General features: G+C 36.4%; 1 protein-coding gene and 1 pseudogene across 2 annotated transcripts; one reads left to right on the forward strand and one right to left on the reverse strand.

The window, feature by feature from the left end:
• Positions 1-5,855: 5,855 nt before the first annotated feature.
• Positions 5,856-11,717, forward strand: LOC104590183 (UPF0481 protein At3g47200-like). 2 transcript variants are annotated; one of them, XM_010248734.2, is made up of 2 exons: positions 5,856-5,995; positions 9,968-11,717. In XM_010248734.2, exon 2 carries the CDS (start codon positions 10,065-10,067, stop codon positions 11,526-11,528), a length of 1,464 nt encoding a protein of 487 aa, XP_010247036.1. In that variant the 5' UTR covers positions 5,856-5,995; positions 9,968-10,064; the 3' UTR covers positions 11,529-11,717. The 2 variants fall into 2 exon arrangements, with proteins under 2 accessions (XP_010247036.1, XP_088754860.1); XM_088898734.1 differs by having other exon boundaries at positions 5,873-5,995; positions 9,963-11,717.
• Positions 11,718-17,159: 5,442 nt separating this feature from the next.
• Positions 17,160-18,629, reverse strand: LOC104590195 (nitronate monooxygenase-like; annotated as a pseudogene).
• Positions 18,630-20,152: the final 1,523 nt, after the last annotated feature.

The following is a 20,152-nucleotide window of genomic DNA, read 5'->3' on the forward strand; positions in this document are numbered from 1 at the left end:
GCACTATTTAGGCATACACTTTTTTGCCATATAAAACAATAATAACCTGTGAAACCATGAAAAATCATGGCAAAGTTACTTAAAAATCACCTTTATTTATTTAATTTTTGTAATTAAATCTCATTTAATTGATTCATCATTATGATCTAATTTTGGATTAGATTTATTTGTAAATTCCTATTGATCTCATCATGGTAATAATGTGTATATTCCATAGAGAAATCAACATAAAAATCAAACCATAATTATGCATAATATTCACATTATTCTCAATCTTTGGTTCTACTTTGTACTTGTACATAGGGTTTTATTTCTAAATAATTTGCCTTAAATACTATGGGGTAAGAGAAAATAATTTTGAATATAAAATAGGGTCTTATTATCAATAAAAATACTTTTTTTTAAATAATTTACAGAATAGAGTAACTTTTTAAAAAAAATATCAAAAAAGGGTAAAAACATTGTCATGTTCTTCGACTTTCAGACCACCGAATAAATCTACCCACCTCTAGTCTCTATCTTTCTCTTTCCTCCTCCTCCTCCTCCTCCTCCGCCTCCTCCTTTCTAGGGTAGGGAACATTCTCATCTAATAGTTGTTAGATTTGGGTACAACTTAATAAATGGGATCTTGTCTAATTTGAAGATTAAAAGAGGGTTTTAGGTGAAATTTGATAAGGTGGGGTTTTCAAGAGTTATAAACTCGTTAGTGGGGTCCAATGGGCCTTATGAAAAAGCTTCAAATTAAGGGTTTCATAGATCATAGCTCTTGATCAATGAAAGAGTCAATAAAATAATCTTAATCGATGGACAACCAAAGAAGTAATGAGGTAAAAATTGATAATTAGGGATTTTATGGTATCTAGAGTCTTTAGGTGGCATCGGACTACATAAGCAAAGTGGCTGGGGGTCACATTTCAAAGGGGTTTGTAGTGTTCACTTTTTGGTGCTAACAATATAATACCCTTTTATTTTTTTCTCAATAATCTTTTATTTACTATTTAGAAATTAGACAATTATTGAAGATAAGAATTGTATGGTCTAATCTTATTTTATGAAGTATCTTATATAAAATAATGATTAAGTTCATCAAAAGATGCGTTATTATCAGGCTTCAAGAACTAATATTAGAAGTATAAGTTGCTTTTTAAGAGAAAAACACTTGAGTACTAAAGGAAGACACTTACATCGGCCAGGCGGTCCAACAAAGTGTCCCGAACACCCTACACGTCGACTTGAGTCTAGTAGTGCCAGTCTGAGGGCGGCAGCGTCCCGATGAGCAGGGCCCGACCGACCCCTGGTGTGCTTAAGGAATCCCCCTCTTTGATGTTCCATTGGGAGTGGAAGTGTCGCCGTGTCATCAGTGGAATGTTGTTGCGCACCTCGGACGATGTGCGAGGTCCCGAGTGGATGGACCCCAGCAGCACCCTTGGCCAGGTGCCCCTTCGGTGTGTGCAGGCCTCCTTTGCCACCCTCGGCAGGGTGATCCTTCGTCGCTAGCCTTTTACCACCCGGAGGTTGGAGGGCTTCAACAGGCCTCTTCGTGGCGGGCTCATTGCACCATTTTACCCCCATGGGCTCTTTCCCCTTTCTGGCCCCGACCCTAGCTGGAGGCTTTAGCCGAGGCTCCTTCTCACCTAGCGTCCCATTCGGCGGTTGCTTCTTTGACGCCCCTTTGCTAGGATTCTTCTTCAACGATGTTGTTGTCTATAGCAGCATTGATCTCCTTGGTGTTTCCTTACATCTCTGCAAAAGCACAATGAGAAAGTACGAGATATAAAGAAAGTGAAGCCAACAATAGGAGTTCCCCTACCAAGGCGGGTGGGGCTGAGACCAATCCACACTAAAGCTTCCTCCGACACTAGGGGCTTGGCCCGGATCGTCCCCGACACCTGAATACAGGTGATCACCTTGGCCTCCTTGTCCGATATGTAGGGCGAGATCCTCTCGACTACCAGGTTCGGTTCCTCCCATTCTGACCGGAATGATCAACCCTTTGGACATGATATGAAGATATACTTATTCTTCCAATTGTGGACATATGACAGGTTGTCGACCACCCCTCCATGACGGTCTTGGAAGTAGTACAGACCCTCCCTAGAAGGATGCCTCCTTGGAACGAACATGCACCAAAAAATCTTCTTGGTTATGTGAACACCTCGGAGTTTATCCATCACCAGTATAGCAATGATTGTCCTCACGACGTTAGAAGCAAGCTGGCTAAGAGAGATGTTGTAGCACCTCAACAGCTCGAGGATGAGGGGATGCATGGGGAACCTAAGGCCGAACTGGAGGTAGTGCTTGTGGACGCACACCTCCCCCTCCTTTGGTCGCCAAGGCCGATCACTGGTATTGGGGATTCTAAGCCGATATCCCCTCAGGATATGGTACAACTTAGCAAGAGCCTTCACATGCTCTGGGATCGACTCTTCAACCTCACCACCCTCCACCACCTTGGGAGACCCGGCCCCAAGGCATTAGCAGTTGTGCAACCCATTGGCCCCATAGAGCCAGCACTTTCATGGGGAGATTCATCGCCCTGTTAGTCGCAATCGGCACCTCCAGGAGCAATTCTCTCCCTTAGTACTTGGATCTTGGGCCTCTGAGGCGACCCCTCAGATTCACTACTAGAGGTCTCAATGGAAATAGTAGGACGAGGTGACAGGGTGCTCGACTCTTCAAGGAGATCAAAGCATTCTAGATCGGAATTGGAATAAGGCATAGCTAAGGATGCAACCTTTTACCTAACGGATGAGGTCTCTAAAGGTTAAGGGATTAGCTAAGATGATGGTCGAGGTCTCTGAAAACTCTAATGGAAGAAGCAAAAATAGTGGCAACTGCCTTAATCAACACCCTATTTAAAGGAAAATTGATGGCTCAGATCGTCTTTGATCCAATGGCCACAGAGCAGCTAACTGGATAGTCCAAAATGACATTCGACATGTGTTGTTCACCTTGGAAAGACGAAATGATGTCGAGAGATTCACCCGGTTCGCCTACCGGCTCTAGACCAGAAGCAACTCAACCCGACCGATCTGACGCCCGTCTCGCGTATGGTCATGACCGGTCAACGCCGAAACCTGTTGGACGTACAGTCACAACCCAACGCCCATCTCGCATATGGTCACCACCAATCGATGCCGAGACCCATCTTGCGTACGGTCACCACCAACTGACACCAAGACCCGTCCCGTGTATGGTCATCACTATCTGACACCTAAAAAGCACATGGTTTGGGGGCACAATCACCTCGTACCCATGCAAAACATGGTATCGAGCCCTTGGCCCTCCATCACACTCCCAAGAGGCGTAGATGACTCCAAAGCAGTTGTTGCTAGACGACTAAGGGAAGCCCTCAACAGCCAAGGCCAACGCCTCCACGCTTTTGAGATTATGCTCTCTCTGTTGAAGCCGAGGTCCTCGCCAAACATGCCATCCAGTGTCTCTCCATTCGACCCTTCTGCACAACCTTGAGAGTGGGGGGCAAATGATGTAGGCGCATGTTGCAGGATCTAAGATGGCACCATGTGGCATTGGCCAGATACAATCCTAGCCATCCGTTGCTAACCAACTTCAGGCGAGCTCAAGTATAAATATGTTCGTCACCATGAGGTAATCATCTTGCCATTTACTACTCTAAGCTCTCCTTAGCTCTCTGGTGACCTTGTTTGAGCTATCTCTACTCGGGCCTTGTCCGACCCCTTGTTATGCACCTAACTAACTTGGCCGTCAGAGTCTTTGCTCCTGGGATAACACCCAAGGCCTCTAATGTGCTCTTTGATCCTCAGGTCAGACCTTACAGCCTTCGGACACATCAGCCCTCGAACCTACCAACCCTCGACTAAAGAAAGCATAATTACATTGTTGCCCTTGGTCCATCCTTGGCGACAACAGAAATATTCCAGTTAGATACTATTCCATTCGATTCTAACGTCCCATCATCAATGAAACCAATCCAACCACAAGAAACCCCCCTCTCTCCCCTACTCTTAGGGTTCAAGTAGGGTGAGTACTTTATAAATTCGTAGGGGAAAAATGTCCAAAAGAGGTGAATCCAGGGTATTATGGGTAAAAGGAGAGGTGAGAGCTATTTTCGGTATTTTGGGGTTCTTAGGGAGTAGAAATGTGCAAGGGAGAATGAGAATAAGGGGTATCGTGGATAAGAGAGGAAGTGAGGGGTATATTAGATATTTCAAGAGTTCTCAGGGTAGGGAATATTCTCATCTAATAGTTGGTAGATTTGGATACAACTTACTAAATAGAATCTTGTCTAATTTGAAGATTAGAAGGGGGTTTTAGGTAAAATTTGATAAAATGGGGTTTTCAAGAGTTCTAACCTCGTTAGTGGGGTCTTATGAAAAAGATTCAAATTAAAGGTTTCATGGATCATAGCTCTTGATCAATGAAAAGAGTCAAAAAAACAATCCTAATGGATGGACAACCAAAGGAGTATTGAGGTAAAATTAGATAGTTAGGGATTTGAGGGTATCTAGGGCCCGACTACATATGCAAAGTGGTTGGGGGTTTGTAGTGTTCACTTTTTGGGTGCTGACAATACCCTTTTGTTTTTCTTATATACTCTAAACTTATTTTATGAAGTATCTTATATAAAATAATGGTCAAGTTCATCAAAAGATGCGTTATTTTATGAAGTATAAGTTTCTTTTTAAGAGAAAAACACTTAACAAAAATATATCTTTTGTCCTACATGTAATCATAAAATGAATAAGAAGGTTAGAGATGGCAGTTTTGACTTTAAAATTGAACATGAAGTTAGTTTTGGAAGTTTGCAGGTATTATGCTTTTAAAATGAATTGATGGAACTGATAAAGAAGATGCAATCATTCAACCCAACCACCCCACTCTTTACTCTTTATATGAATCCCAACAAAAAAGGAAAGCATTCTACACTTTACTATTCACTATATAAGTTAACAGCTGGCCTTGGTGTCTTTAATTAAGTGTATCGTTAGCACTTTCCTAACTACTTTCACTCCAAATTCTAGATAACTACTTTACACCACCTACAACCCTCCAACGTGTTTCATGTTCTTCATCATTTTTGATATCCATTCCAATTTCATCCAACTTTTTAAATACAAACAAAACGTGCTCTTCAGTCCTCATAAAACAGCCACTTGCAGATGTCTATTGGGAATATCTTTTTATCAATAAAAGTATTATGGTTTTTAAAATCAGACCAGAAAAACCGGAAATCGATTAAGTGATTGGTTCCGTTTTTTCTCAAAACTGGATTTTTATTAAAAAATGTTGATTTGGTCAATAAACCACTGATCCAAGCGGTTGAACTGTTTAAATCGTTTAGTGGTTTTGACCGTTTTTATTTTTTTAATTTTTTGTTAAAACGGGCCAACTGTTCGATTCGAATGATCGAACCGTTCGACCTGGGAACTAGACCCCTGATCAATTCGTTATCCGAATTGGTTTAAAAGCCTTGAAAAACACATAAATACGAAAATGTTCCCAATGCACAACTGCAATGCAAAAGGTTGTGACTAATGAGCAAGATGTGAAAACCCTTTTGTGAGGACGGAAACCGGTCTCCAAAGAGAGAACCATTCAATGGGTTCCTTTTTTTCAAGATGGTGAACACATTGGATAAGCAATTACAAAATTTTTTTAACACCTGTCTTTTAAAATACCCCACCAAAAAGGTTAAAAACAACTTTTAATAATACAGTTTGTGAGAATATTTATCAAGTGTTCATTGAATTTTCCACCCCAAACCCTCTATCAGTTTTTGCAAAGATACAAATTAAGAAACTAACACTCGCTCAGAGTGCTAACCATTCAATGTGTATCACGATCTCATTGTTTTTATTCACCTCAACTTTGTCTTACTTTACGCTTGTCCACTGTGCATGATGTAGTCTATAAAACCCTTGAGCAATTGAACAGATTTTGCATACAAAAACACACATATACTGAGTGAGAGAAATTGGCGTTACACTTGCGACAAAGGACAACTACATAATTTGTGAGTTGATTTCAATTCTCTTTTATCCTACTTTCAGTTTTTTATATTATTATCATGATTTCCATTATTAGAAATTTAGAAGGATTTTTTCCTTCCTCTCTTGTCATAATTTTCTCATTATCTTTATTAATTTGATCCAGTAATTTTGTTCTCTGTGCAAGTTAATTACCTTATCTCTGTGCAACTACACTCTGGATTGATCATATTTTCAGCCCCCTACATAGTCAGTCTTAAACCAAAAGGAGTTAATTAACCTCTGGATTCATGATGATCAGGATTTTAGATATAAAATTTGCCCCATTTTCAAAGATAAATTATTAGTGGAGACTCTTTCGGAATTCTCTGCCATCGAAATTTCTGGGTCCGTCCTGTAGTAGTTTTCTCTCTACGAACCTCATCACATATCATGTTTCTGTGTGATGATCGTTTGCTAGTTAATTGGGTTGTTTATTGAACATTTCTTGGTGGTTAGAAGAATGGTAATTCAATACAAGAGGTTGTTCTGGGAAAGGGATCAATCCAGAGGTGGGGCAATTTGATGTACTCTTTGAGTCAGGAATAGGATTCTTCCATGTGCATGGCTGTAATGGATGAGAATTGATTCGATTCTGGTTGTTTCTGCTACCTTCATAACTGCTGCGAAATTAAATTTTCCTCTTCGTTTATATGGAAGCAAAACGGGTTTTGTGATCTTTAATGCAATAGTATATATAACTTTGTACCTGTTTGTTATAACTTCTCTTTATTAAATAAATGTTTGTAATTGATTTGTTCTCAAAATCGAGTAAAATATTTGATAAACTGTTTATTAACAATTAGATGCCATATCAGTGGTTGAGTAAATAAACATTTCACCTTAATTGGAAAAAACATCAAAATCTACTTTTATAAATATCTATATGTAGGAATTAACATAATAAAATAAACGATGATTTAACACACACTTCAAGCTGTTGGCCGAAGAAAAGGAAAAGAAGAGAATACGAAAACTATATATTTTGTGCTTTACAGCTACTAATTACTACTTTAGATAGCAGTGTCATTCATTGAGATTGAATACGTTGTGATTAAATCGAAGTTTTATAGGTCTATGTTCAGAAGAATTTATACTGAAATCTTCACTCCAGATTCATTGGATGCACGGTCCAGTCCGTAGAAGCTCAACACATTGTATCAATATATATATATATGAAAACATCAAAACTACAAAATCAGATGGTCTTCATATATGGATGACAGGACGTTCCCACGACCCATTTATTTATGCTATATATTTGAGAAATCGGCTTTAAATCTATATGGAAATCAGGAAATCAGGAATCACCAGGATGCCTCAAAAAATCGAAATCAGATGGAAATCAGAAAATCACAAAAAATAGTGATCCCTGAAAAAGGGCCAATTTTACCATATTAATTCTGTCAAACGACTCAAACATTGGTAAACCAAGATCTGGTACAAAAATAAATGAGTCATTCTTTTAAAGGGATAAACATGCTGACCTCCTATCACTCAGTAGTTGAGAATTGATACAGTCAAACAGTGATGTTCGGGTAAGGGTTTGGGTTTTGAGGCTTTAGCCAAACAGAACTATGCCATGGCATGACATGCATGAATAAGTGTACAATTATAAATCTGTCTCTCTCTATATATATATATCATTTTTAATATGTTGAATATATTATTTTTAGTTTTATCACACATTCTATATATATATATATAATACGAGAGAATAGAGATGTGCCCAAATTTTTTAGAATTATTTTATAAATTTTATATTTATAAATAAATTTTTATTATTTAATTATAAAATTTTGCGTTAGCCTGTTTGATTTGTTTTGTTTCTATTTAATTTTCATCATTAATAAAAATAAGTTTTGGTTATCATGATGAATATATGATATTAGAAACATGCCAACAATTTTATAATTTATTTTTATTTTTATTTATTTTAAAAATACTATTATGATTGAACCATTTCAAAATATTGTATTTTAAAAATATTATTATCATGGATTAACTAATCAGTTTGACCTAGATGGTTGAACCACTAACCCACATCTTGAACAAGAAAACAGTTTTTCTTCATAATTAAATCAATTTTAAATTTTTTTCTTTTCCATCACTAATAAATATAATTTTTATTCATTATGCTAGTTTGATGAATATATAATATTAGAGTGTTCTAAGACATTAGTAAGACAATAATTCTTTTTTCTTTGTTTATATTTTTAGCCATTTTCATCTGTTAATAACAATATATCTCAGTTTTCACACATATTTTTGTTTAATATGATGAATATAATATTAAATTCATGCTCAATTATTGCTTATTACACTTCATGAATATATAATATTAGTTACATGTCCAATTTCTTTTTTTTTATATTTTTTTACTTTTATAATTTTTTGTACTATTTTATCTTAAAAAATTTGATTATTCAAATATAACATCATGGGTTGATCAATTTGACATGAACAAATAACCCACTACCCAAAGATGAAAATATTAATATTAGAAACATACCCAATATCCTATATTCTATAAATACATAACATCAAATATGTAGCCAAACTTTTCTATAATATTTTTGTACTTTTGAAGTTCTTTGCATTTTGTATTTTGGAAAATTTTATTATTTGAATATGGAATCACTTCATTTGTAGGTCATTGATTTTAGATTTTGTATCCCATTTCTATCATTAATAAAAATATTTGTTACATATCATATTTATTTTCATTTATCATGATGAGTATATAATATTAGAGATACACCTAACTCTTTTTTTTTATTTTCTGTATTTTTATATTTTAGATATTTTTAAAATTTTATTATTTAATTATGACATCATTTATTAACCTATTTGACACGTATGGTTAAATTTATTACCCACCACAAGGGGGGAATAAAATAATTTTTTTTTTATGTTATTTTTCAAAATATTGATTTAATGATAAAAACAAATGTACCATTAAAAATGATGTTATGGATTCAATTTGTAGAATTTAATGATGAGAAAAATATATACCTTAAATACAAAATTTAATGAGAGAATGGGAATTGATACCTTAGATATGGGACTTAATGAGAAAGAACAGGAATATGTTTTCATTTTTTGTTGGTTTTAAATTTTATATTCCATTTCCATCATTTAAAATTATTTCTTATTTATCATATTTATTTTGTTTAATATGACGAATATGTAAACTAAAAAGGTACCTCTTTCCTATTCTTAAATTTTTATTGTTTAATTATGACATCATGAGTTGGCCTGCTTGACTCAAAATGGTTCAACCTCGATTTTAAAAATATAAGCTTTTATACTGTTCAAATTATTATCTATGGATTTAATTAATTAGTAAAATTTAATGATGATAATGAAAAATGCCTTTATTATATGATTCAATGAGGGAGAATGGGAGTTGAAGAAACTGAATAATAGTATATATTCAAATTAAATTTTATGCCCTAGTATAAAGAGGGACCATATTTCAGAAAGAGTGGTATTTTTTACCAACAATTTTACGTGTAGAGGATTTGTTTTTCTTTTTCTTTTTTTTTTGTTCGTTTCTTAAAACTATGATAATCATATATGTCCTTCCACATATGATATATGCTAAAATTGAAGTTGCGCCTCAATCCTTCTGTCTACGAAATAAGAACACAGGCTAATCCTTTTCAGTCTAATATCAAATTCATCATTACTTCAGTTTATTAATAATATATGCTATATATTTTAAACAATTTTGTTTTAATTTATTGTCACTCAATGTACATCGGAATTGGATGAGTCCAGCCGATCTAATACAATGGATATGATTCGATTTCTTTAATTCTGGTTTTTGCCCTGCAATCCAAAGACGGCCTTACTTTTGATAAACTACCTTTGTTTCTTTAATTCTGGTCTTAATTCTGCTGGCTCGCAAGCATAGTTGCTGGTTTTAATGCATTGTTTATTTTGGATTAGTGCAGGGACAACCAGCGAAGTTTCTACATCAGAGCAACCTGATAAGAGTGTGACCTCAGAACAATATAATCTATTACACCTGATTTCCGTTCTTAGATCTCAATGAATGATCAGATAGGTGATTGTCCAAACGCAGTGATCATACCCATTGTTGAAAACCTAAATGACTGGTTTGGATCCATAGTGAACTCCAAAGTAGAGAATACTAAATCTATTACACAGTGTCGAATACAGAAGGTTCCGAGTACATTGCGAGACATCGAAGATAACAAGAAATACTATGATCCCCAGGTGGTTTCCATCGGTCCTTATCACTATGGAAATCCTAAATTCGAGGAAATGGAGAAGATGAAGAAAGTAATAGCACGTATGTTAGTTTCAGAGAGTAAAATTGCAAATGAAACGAGTAAGACGCAGGAGACAACAACACCAGAGCTTGTTACAAATTCAGAGATAGAAGAGTTATACAAGAAGGTCGTAAGCATAGCAGAAGAAGCAAAGAAAATCTACGCCGGGAATTTGCCAAAGGAGTTCTACAGAAACAACGACGAACTGTTCAAACGCGTCATGTTCTTGGATGGATGTTTTGTGGTCTATTTCATCCACTGTCTGATCCATAATGAGCTCAAGAAATGGGAGTTGAAGAATGAAGATGTATTTTCCATAGGGACTGACTTGTTTCTTTTGGAGAACCAAATTCCTTTTTCTGTCCTCGATGCATTGACGACTGAAGCATTCCCCGAAGATAAAAAGGAAAGAATTTTTGACAAGTTCGTTTTGAGACTCGTCTGTTTCGACTCTAATGACCGTCAACAGCAACAAAATGAAGAAAAACAATCTGTTCATCTGCTTGACCTATTCCGGAACAAACTCGTCAGCACCAAAAGCCAGGATCAAGGTAACAGATATAAATCATTTGATTTTCATTACTTGATTCAACGTTTCTGGAAGAAACATTTTCAATCTCGAAGCACAGGGGAGTCAATTCTGTGGCATTCAATCCGTTCAGCGGCCGAGCTTAAACAGGTAGCAGGGATAAAGTTCAAGAAGAGCACATCATTCAACTTGGATAGTGTCCGTTTCCAAAAGGGACCCTTCTATGGAGAGTTGACACTCCCTCCAATTATCATCGACCACTCAACCAAGCCTTTGTTTCTCAACTTGTTAGCCTATGAAAGATCTTTTCCTCTGGGTGATTCAAAAGTAGCTTCTTATATCTGTTTCTTAGACTCACTCATTGATCAAGCTGATGATGTGAAAGAGCTGAGATCAAGCGGTGTACTCTTGAATTTCCTTGGTAGTGATCATGATGCAGCTGAACTGATCAATCATTTGGCCAAGGACCTGGTGGATCATAATGAATTTTCACATGTTACCGGGGAACTTAGAAGGTATACCCAATACAAGTGGAGGGTCTGGGTTGCTGAAGTTCGCCGCACATATTTCAGTAATCCTTGGGCTTTCATTGGATTATTGGGTGCAATATTTATTACCATCCTCAGCATCGTCCAGACCTACTACTCAATCTATCCTCGACAATCAGCCGAAGAGTTGAAGAAGATCTAGCTTTTGATGGATCATCGATCTTGACCTCTCAAGCTTCACCTACTACTGCTTTAGCTAGCTGCTTGTCTAACTGTTTCATGGTTTGTTTTCTCTGAACCTTAAGCTTTACCTTTAATTAGTATAGCCAATATAATATGGACTGAAGCTTTGTAAGTTGTGTTACTTATTAATGTCTGTGTTGTTCTATGTTAAGTTTTCCAACTCAAATATATAATAGTGTGCATAAGTGATTAGTACATAAATTAACCTACATTTTTTAAGCTCATAAAAGTTAAGAGAGTATACTTATTTTTCACTCTTAACTAGCCTAAGGTCAGAAAGAAAAATGCTTCCAATGATGATAACCATGGGCTGTTCGTTCGCTTTTCGGTAAGTTATTTATTTAGGTAAATGTAATTATCCGAGTAAGTTTTTCCTGAAACCATTTACATAGGTAAGTGCCTTTAAATATGTTATTTTATTTTCCAGGTAAATAAGACAATGACTATTTTAACCATAAAAATCCATTATTAAAAAGAGCATTTTTGTCCAATTCAAGTATTGACAACTTTTCTCCTACATAGAAAATTTATTTACCCACGTGGGAGATGGGTTTGGTCCCTAATCCCTACATAAAGCTGAAAAAAGAACATAAAATTCTTGGTCAATGAAAACCAAAATCCTGTTGACTAACTTTCCCCCTCTCCAAATCCAAAAAAATGCCCCTTTACTCGTTTTTTCAAGGGTAAATTGCTGAACCCCCTACCCCCCTTGAAGTTCCAGGTAATTAATTACCCTCTGTTGGATGTCCTTCCCCACTTAGGAACCGAATCAGAGAGGGGTTGCTTTTAGCTGGACGAAAAGGCCATCAAAGCTGTGATGGGGCTCTCTATTTGAATGCAGCAGTCACCATCGCTTCTCCCTGTATACAAAACCCATAAACCTCTTTAAAATCTGAATTCAACAAAAACTCTAACCATTCACCAAGGCAAGAGAGCAAATACTATACTCTAATTTTGTTTTTGTTTAGGGTGGGTTTGGGTTTCGGTGAACAAACCAAGCCGACATGACCACATACAACCTCCTTAATTAACGCTCTTGTTGCATATTCTCGCATCTGCTCGTGTGTTGATTCAAAGCTTCTTTGATACTAATTAGCCTCTTCGATCTGTTTGGAGTGGAATTTATTTTTCAATTCTAACTATCCGATTGATTCTATCTCTGCAACAATTCATGCCATTACCAATATAGCATTCTTTCCTATCTGTTAAATGCAACAGTTCAACAAATTAAATTTCGGACTTTTAGAACTCACTCGATAGTCTAGATTCATGCTATTTAATCGTTTTCTGGTTAAACACTGTCAGCGATAACGCCATGCACGTATTCCGGTGCATGGTGCATGCACGTGGAACTCATCCTTCTCACTTCTATTTTATCTTGTAATATAAATTCCTCTCCTACTGTATTTCTCCCTCTTGTAGATAATCCTTATCCCTTTAGATTATTTTCGTAAAGGATAGACTTATCTTAGTAAGATAAGCTTTGTCCTAATTAGGACTGCTTTTAATCTATCCTAATCAGATAAGAACTTACTATCCTGTACTCTATATATATATATCAGTAAAGAAAGTTGAATAGAACAATTCGACCATTATTCTCAATCGTTTCTCTCTCTCTTCATTATTTTCAAATGGTATCAGAGCCATAAGTAGTCCTTTTCAGTTTTTTGTCATGTCTACCAGTTCGATCAACCAAATAAACTTTGGAGCATCGGGGAATCATAGTCCTTAGTTGATTTTAGTTCAGTTGGATGGTTCCAATTATATTGTATGGCATTTTTAGGTTGAAAATACCCTTTTGAGCCATGAGCTCCTTGGACATGTCGATAGGACAACCCCTTGTCCATCTCGCTCGATGACAGAACCCTATACACAATGGGTTAAGCAGGATCGTTATATCTTCAACTGGCTTTTATCCTCTCTGACTGAAACAGCACTACCGTAAATCGTGGGAAACAAAACAAGCAAAGATTTATAGGAAACTCTTGACAATCTTTATTCTTCTCGAGGAATAGCTAGTGTTGTTGGTCTCAGAAAAATGATCTCTCCATGATTGATTATCTGCAAAAACTCAAGGTATTTAGTGACAAGCTAGTTGCAATTGGTGAGCCTCTTACAAATTCGTAGATAATTCATCATGCCCTCAATGGCCTCGGTCCAAACTATGATGCTTTCTCTATAGCTATCATTATCAGTACAGGTGAGTTATCATTTTCTAGTTTAAAAGGTATGCAATAGATAGTACCATTCACATAATACCATTTGGTCGCATTATCGCACGTTATCAATGTTTGAGGAAACATGAAGAGGTCATATTCGTGTATCTCTACCATCTATCATTCCTCTATTGAAAATTGTCAACCCAAATGCATATAGGAAAGTAGGAAAGTATGAACAAGTCATATTCATGTTTCATTGAGGTAGCATGTTCGTGTTTATTGAACATTGCAAGAGTAAATCTCTCTTTTATAAAGGAAAAATGGGAGAGAAAAATAAAAGTAATTAGGGTCTATTGGGTTTTCAGTCGGAATTGGAATCGAAATCCTCTGGAATCGGAATGGTTCATTTCCATAGTCTATTTGATTCAGACAGGAATGAGAGTGGGAATTAAAATCAGTAAGAATGGGATTTCATTCCCAAGGTAGGGATAGGGAAGCCATTCCCTCAAATTGAGGAATGCCATTCCGATAGGAATGGAAATGGGATTCTGATTCCATTCAACCAAACAATTGGAATTGAAATAGCCAATTCCAATTCCAAAACTCCTATTCGCACGAACCAAATAGAGCCTTAAAAAAAGAAAAAGAAAAACCATCCGCATTTATTCTCGCTTCCAAACTCTAAAATCATTGATATATGTCAACTATCACATCTCATCCCAAAATCATAACAATCAATCCTAAAAACTAATAAGCCCGCTCTCTCTCTCTCTCCCCCCTCCCCCCTTCTATATCGATATGTGAAAAAACAGAGCATTTGATCATCTCTAATTTTTAAGCATTTGTTCATCTCTAATTTTTTAAACGTTAAATTTCAACAATCTTTCATGCCTTTTTCTCTCCTTATTCTTTGAAATATTTATTTGAATAAAAATGGGCTTAATTAAGGGTAATTTGGGCATTTAAAAAGTTTAGAGGATGACATCAGCCCTTTCTGTTTTCATTTTAACGTCCACATGACCGAGAGGGGGTCTAAATGCCATAGTGTGAGAAAGTTTAGTTGAGGCTAGTGCCATTAGTATAAAGTAGCTAGGGTAAAACTTAGCAATTATCATAAACTTAGGGAGGTTTCAATAATTAACCCATTTTTAATTCACTTTTTTGCAATTAAGGCTAAAACTAAGGTACCGTTTGGTAAGTCTTTTTAAAGATCTTATGGAAGCTTTGACAGTCAAAAAATACTTTTACATAAAGATCTTGGTAGCCTATAAACTGTTTGTTTGGAGGTGTGTATTTTCACGTAAAGACGATATTAGAAAAATCAGAAAACTTCAATTGGAGCATCACGAATTTAGTCCAAAATGGATTTCTCGCATCTTTTCGAGATACAATCTTTCACCGGTTAGACTTTCTTCCAATTAAACAAGAAAATACCAAAATGCTCAGGATTTTGAAGCAACCCATAGCCCAGGTGAAAAAAATGCGCCAAAAGGGGCTAAAAAAATGAAGGCCATATATTTGTTGCTATGACCCCACCACTACATATTTCATCTAAATGAAGGTGGGCCATATCAATTGATTTTGTAGTTTCTATGTGGTGGTTCCCTCCTACTAAGGACCATTAACCAATGTTGGTTTTAGCTATCCTGGGTTAATTTTGGAGGTAGGGACCATTAAATAAGTAATTAATATTTGGCATTAATTTTACAAGCTGATTCTGTCCAATTGAAGTGAATGAGCAGTAGATGAATTCGTACAAGCTGGACAAGTTGAATTGGATTCAACGATCCAAGCACAAAAGATCAGAGGCCCCTATGTTTGGCATCTGACCTTTTGTTTTCTCAGAAAACGGTGTATGGGTTGAAAGTATTGTTTTCTAAGAAAATGGTGTGTTTTTTTTTCCTGTTTAGAAGCGTTGCTGTCAAGTAAAACGTTTCATGGAGCAATATCATCACTTTCCATTTGGTATCAGTATTACTCCATATCAATTTTCAGCACTGATACCCATTATGTTCTCGTTGGTAGCAACAAAATGCAATTTGAAAAAGGGTCACATTTAGTGTTACTCCAAACTATTCCTTCTCAATTTTTAAGGCATGGCTTGAAACTGTCTTTTTTATAGAAAAACAGTTTCAAAAATATATTGGCATTTCCTGAAACACCGCTTTTTTTATATAATGCTAATGTGACACTGTTTTATTGAGCAATGACATCAATACCAAACACACACCGAAAGTTTGGAAAGCTAGAGAGCAAGATACTTAGTGGAGTATGGTTGTGCTCCTCACTTAAGGTACATGTCATCTGAGCCAAGCTGTCGTTCATCGTTCTCCATGTCATCTGAGCTTAGGACGTGTGGTTGTTCCAGATTGTCCAATTATCCTTCCTCGTCAACAGATTATCCAATAAGAAATTGATCTCAATTTTGATTTGTACTTCAGGTTTAAATCTGTCGGGTGTCTCGTTAATGATGATAGTCGACACAAAACTATGAGGTTAGAACTGAGGCCGATTAAATCGTGTATTTTGAATTGTGGTAAGTTTGAAATTCAGAATTCTGAGGTGGAGTGCAATGTAGATATTTTCTTTTTATAAATTATAAACTCCTATCCTGTACTTTTCAAGTGACCTGTTTTCATATTGTTTCTTGCAATTCCAGAATTGCAATTGTTTTGCAATTCCAGGTTTTCATATATGTTTCTTGCTTATTTTGTTGCAATTTCCTTTTTTTTTCCATAAAGAGTTGACAAGGTTTGTTATAAAAAAAAAAAAAAAAATTTAAAAGGCTCAGTTTAGAAAAAGCCCAAATCCAAATATATATGATACAAATACATATAAAATAATACAAAATACAATGAGTTGATCAACCGTCATTTTGCAAATAATTAATAAGTATGGAATTCCTCTCTCACACATAACTTGTCACATTTATTGAAAATTAATTAAAAAAAAATGTTATGTAGACCTCTAATTCATTTTTCACGTGTATATATCATAAAAGCTGGATACCTATCTTGATTTTAGCGCAGGAAATTTGATTATATTATATGACGTTAACTCATATCATGTGCCGTTACATTAAAATATATTCTAAATTAATTATCAAATTAAGTAAGAAAGAATCGTAATTATCACTTGTTCTATTCCATTCATTATGCTCTAACAACGTAATTAACAAATAGACACGAAGCAAGCAAATGCAATTTAGTTCAAATTCATGCAAATACAGACAGATGATGGAACCTTATGGTTTAATCTGATAAGCGAAGGTACGTAGACGTCCGATAGACAAAGGAAACAGGAATGCAATACATATAATAATACAAGCAACCTAGTTCTACTATCTAATCTTGTAAATTTTATTCTCCAAGTGGTAAGTGGTAAAGGCCTTTATTCATGAAGGTCGTAGACAGGTTGCAGAGTCATCAGGCTTAGCTGGTGGCCACGTATTTGTCGCCTAAACCCTTGATTATCTCCTTTGCTCCGTCTATAAAATTCTTGATGAGGTCGCCGGCCGGGAGGATCTCCTTGATGAGGCCAACGCCCTGTCCGGCGTACATGACCATGTTCCTCATTGTTTTCGACAGGCTCAGGTGCATTTTTCCATTGTTGTTGGAAGGGAGTGTTGAGGCACCTAATGGGGGCTCTCCAGCTGGCACGGCTCTACAGGTCGGTGCGGTCTGTGTCGGCTTCTGTGTAGTTGAGCAACTGTTGCTTGTAGTAATCGTTTGCATATTAGCCACAAACCTGGATATATAGTCATAACATTGAATTAATGTACACTGATCATTAGCTAGAAGAAAAGATGATCAAATCAAATCAAAAAAATTAAAGGTCACTCCAATCCCTTGAATTGGAATTCTGATTTTAATTATTTGGTTGGGTAGAATATGGAATCTCATTTCCATTCTTGGTGGAGTGGCAATTCTCTCATTTGAGGGATAGGCATTTCCTTCAATCTCATTCCAATTGATTTCAATTTCCATTCAGATTCCTGTCTGACCCAACATATTGTGGGAACAGACTATCTTGATTCCAATTTTGATGGATTTCGATTCTGATTCCAATGACTGTAAACCAAACGGATTCTAGCTAAAAGTTGTCCATATATGTATGATTTATTTTAAGTTTTTAACGTAACAAAGAAATACCTCATTACCATGCAAATCCCATCAGCACCCAATGACAAGGCAGCAACATAGCCGCGAGGATCAGCAATTGACCCAGCTGCTACCACTGCAATGTCCCTGTCGCCCACCAGATCTACTACTCTTGGAAGCGATGATCCAGTATTTATAGAGTTTGGTGTTATTTACAACTGGACAAATCAACTGAACAATTTTATATAATATAAACCAGAAGCTCTTCAGTTAAGAGGGAGAGAGAAGCATTACTGTGCCAATGATATGTCCTCCTTCTTCCACTCCCTGTACAATGATACAGTCGACCCCTGCGGCAATAGCTTTCTCTGCATCCTTCAACGATCCGATCTACAAGGAATATTTGATATAATAAGAAACAAGAGATTAACTTTGTTCGATCGTCAGATTGGGTTAAAGGGTGTGCACGCATGTGAATGGAAGTTACTTGATGCAATATCTTGACTCCGTGGTTGTGAGCTTCATCGACCATTTCCTTGGTGAAGTCACCCCAGTAGACTTGCATGCATGCAAGCTTCTCGTCGAAAATGGCTTGCACTGTTCGTGTGTCATCGAATTCTAGCAGAATACCCGCATAAAGACGAATGAGAAAGAAAGAGTGATACTTACGACGGGGCTAGCCAACAAGCCGATACCTCCAGCATTAGCCACAGCAGCGACCAGTGCTGGGCCGGCCACATCGGCTCCCATGGGTGCCAACACAATTCCATTGTCAAAGCCAAGGATTCCGCCAAAACCCATTTAGAGATCGGGTGTCTCTCCTACTTCTCTCCACAATATCAAGAGCAGGAAGCAAAGATGATCAGTAGTGTATGGATACAGGTGAGGAGCTCTCATTTCCTCCCCCTCCTATTTGTAGCATTTGGATCACACACTGTATGAGTGTATGGCTGAGAGATTGGCTAAGCCATCAACTCCCGTAATAATTAAAAAATATTATTTAATTTTCATTTATTGCCTTATCATCACTTTTATTAAAATGACAAATAGATAATAGTTTGACCTTCCAAATTTTTGTATATATAATTGGAGCAACTAAGAAGAAAGAAAAAAAAAATATTTACGTACTTAAAAAACAAATAAATAAATAGCTCAACAAGCTCTAGCTTTGGTGAATGAAGTAGATGATGATGATATTGTTAGTTTTACCACCTAGGCCCCAGCGATTCCTCTCCCCATTCGATCCCCAACTACTATATTAAATGATCTTAATTTCCAAAACTATATTCTGAAATTATTCCATGTGGTTTCAATGATTTTAGATTTTTATGTTGTGTTTGGTATCATTTCTGCTTATATTAAACTTTCGGGATATATTAATACAAATATACCACTGCCACTCCTTCATAAGATGCCAAAATGCAAACAACAATCCAATTTTATCTGATGTGATATAACTGCAATTTATCAAAAATTTGTATTGATAAACCCTAAATGTTCCGAATTGAAATACCAGTGTACTAAACACAACCTTAGTCTAATAAAATCGAAGTATGTATTACCAAAGAAAACGATTTTGGATTTATCATGTATGAAATGTTAGAAAATAAAAAAAATATATATATATAAAAATGGAGAAAGATGTGTATTATTATTATTCGAGAGTTGACTTTGATTTATTGAACAGATCGGAATTAATTGTGTCCAAAGGGACCCTTAACGAATTTTCGCATTTTTCGCATCCATCTTCATCCCACGAGCTTCATGCAACAGCCATCTCCCACGAGAAGATTTCTTCATTAATGCCCCACGTTCTAGGTTTTAAGTTTTAATGAAATCCGTCTGACATCCAATCAACCGTTGGAGAATGAAGAAGTATGGATGCTTCCGGCATTTGCTACACTCATTGCTTGAGGTATCCAACCCACTGTCAGCCTCAAGTTCTCAACTCGTCATGGATGGATAATCGAAAGCGGTAAATCCAATGGAGGAGTTGCTACCGAGATCCAGAAGTTCCAATATTTGGTAAGAAAGAATCTGCTCGGAAATGTTTTTGTCTGAAATCAGTAGTAGTCTACTGGTTGCCACGCGTTTGACGTCGACCCAGGTATTCTTCTGTTCAGGCGTTCTTCATCGTTAGAAGTCGTGATTAAGGTTTATGTGGCCTTCCAGTTGTGGTGCTTGGTGGGGATTCTCTTCATATTACAATGGCGGCCCATATTTGTAGTTGAAATGGCAGAATGTGCGAGATCTACATGCTTGTCGATCGGTTTATAAAGGGCACCCACTATAATTACAATAAGCTCAGTAATTAGAGGAAAGAT

This window comes from Nelumbo nucifera, chromosome 2, assembly GCF_055504915.1.
Source record: "Nelumbo nucifera cultivar China Antique chromosome 2, China Antique-T2T, whole genome shotgun sequence".
In the NCBI taxonomy this organism is placed as follows: domain Eukaryota; kingdom Viridiplantae; phylum Streptophyta; class Magnoliopsida; order Proteales; family Nelumbonaceae; genus Nelumbo; species Nelumbo nucifera.

What these genes read in the sequence shown, in the direction of transcription:
- LOC104590183 (XM_010248734.2), top strand. Translation starts at nt 10,065, where the DNA reads ATGAATGATCAGATAGGTGATTGTCCAAACGCAGTGATCATACCCATT.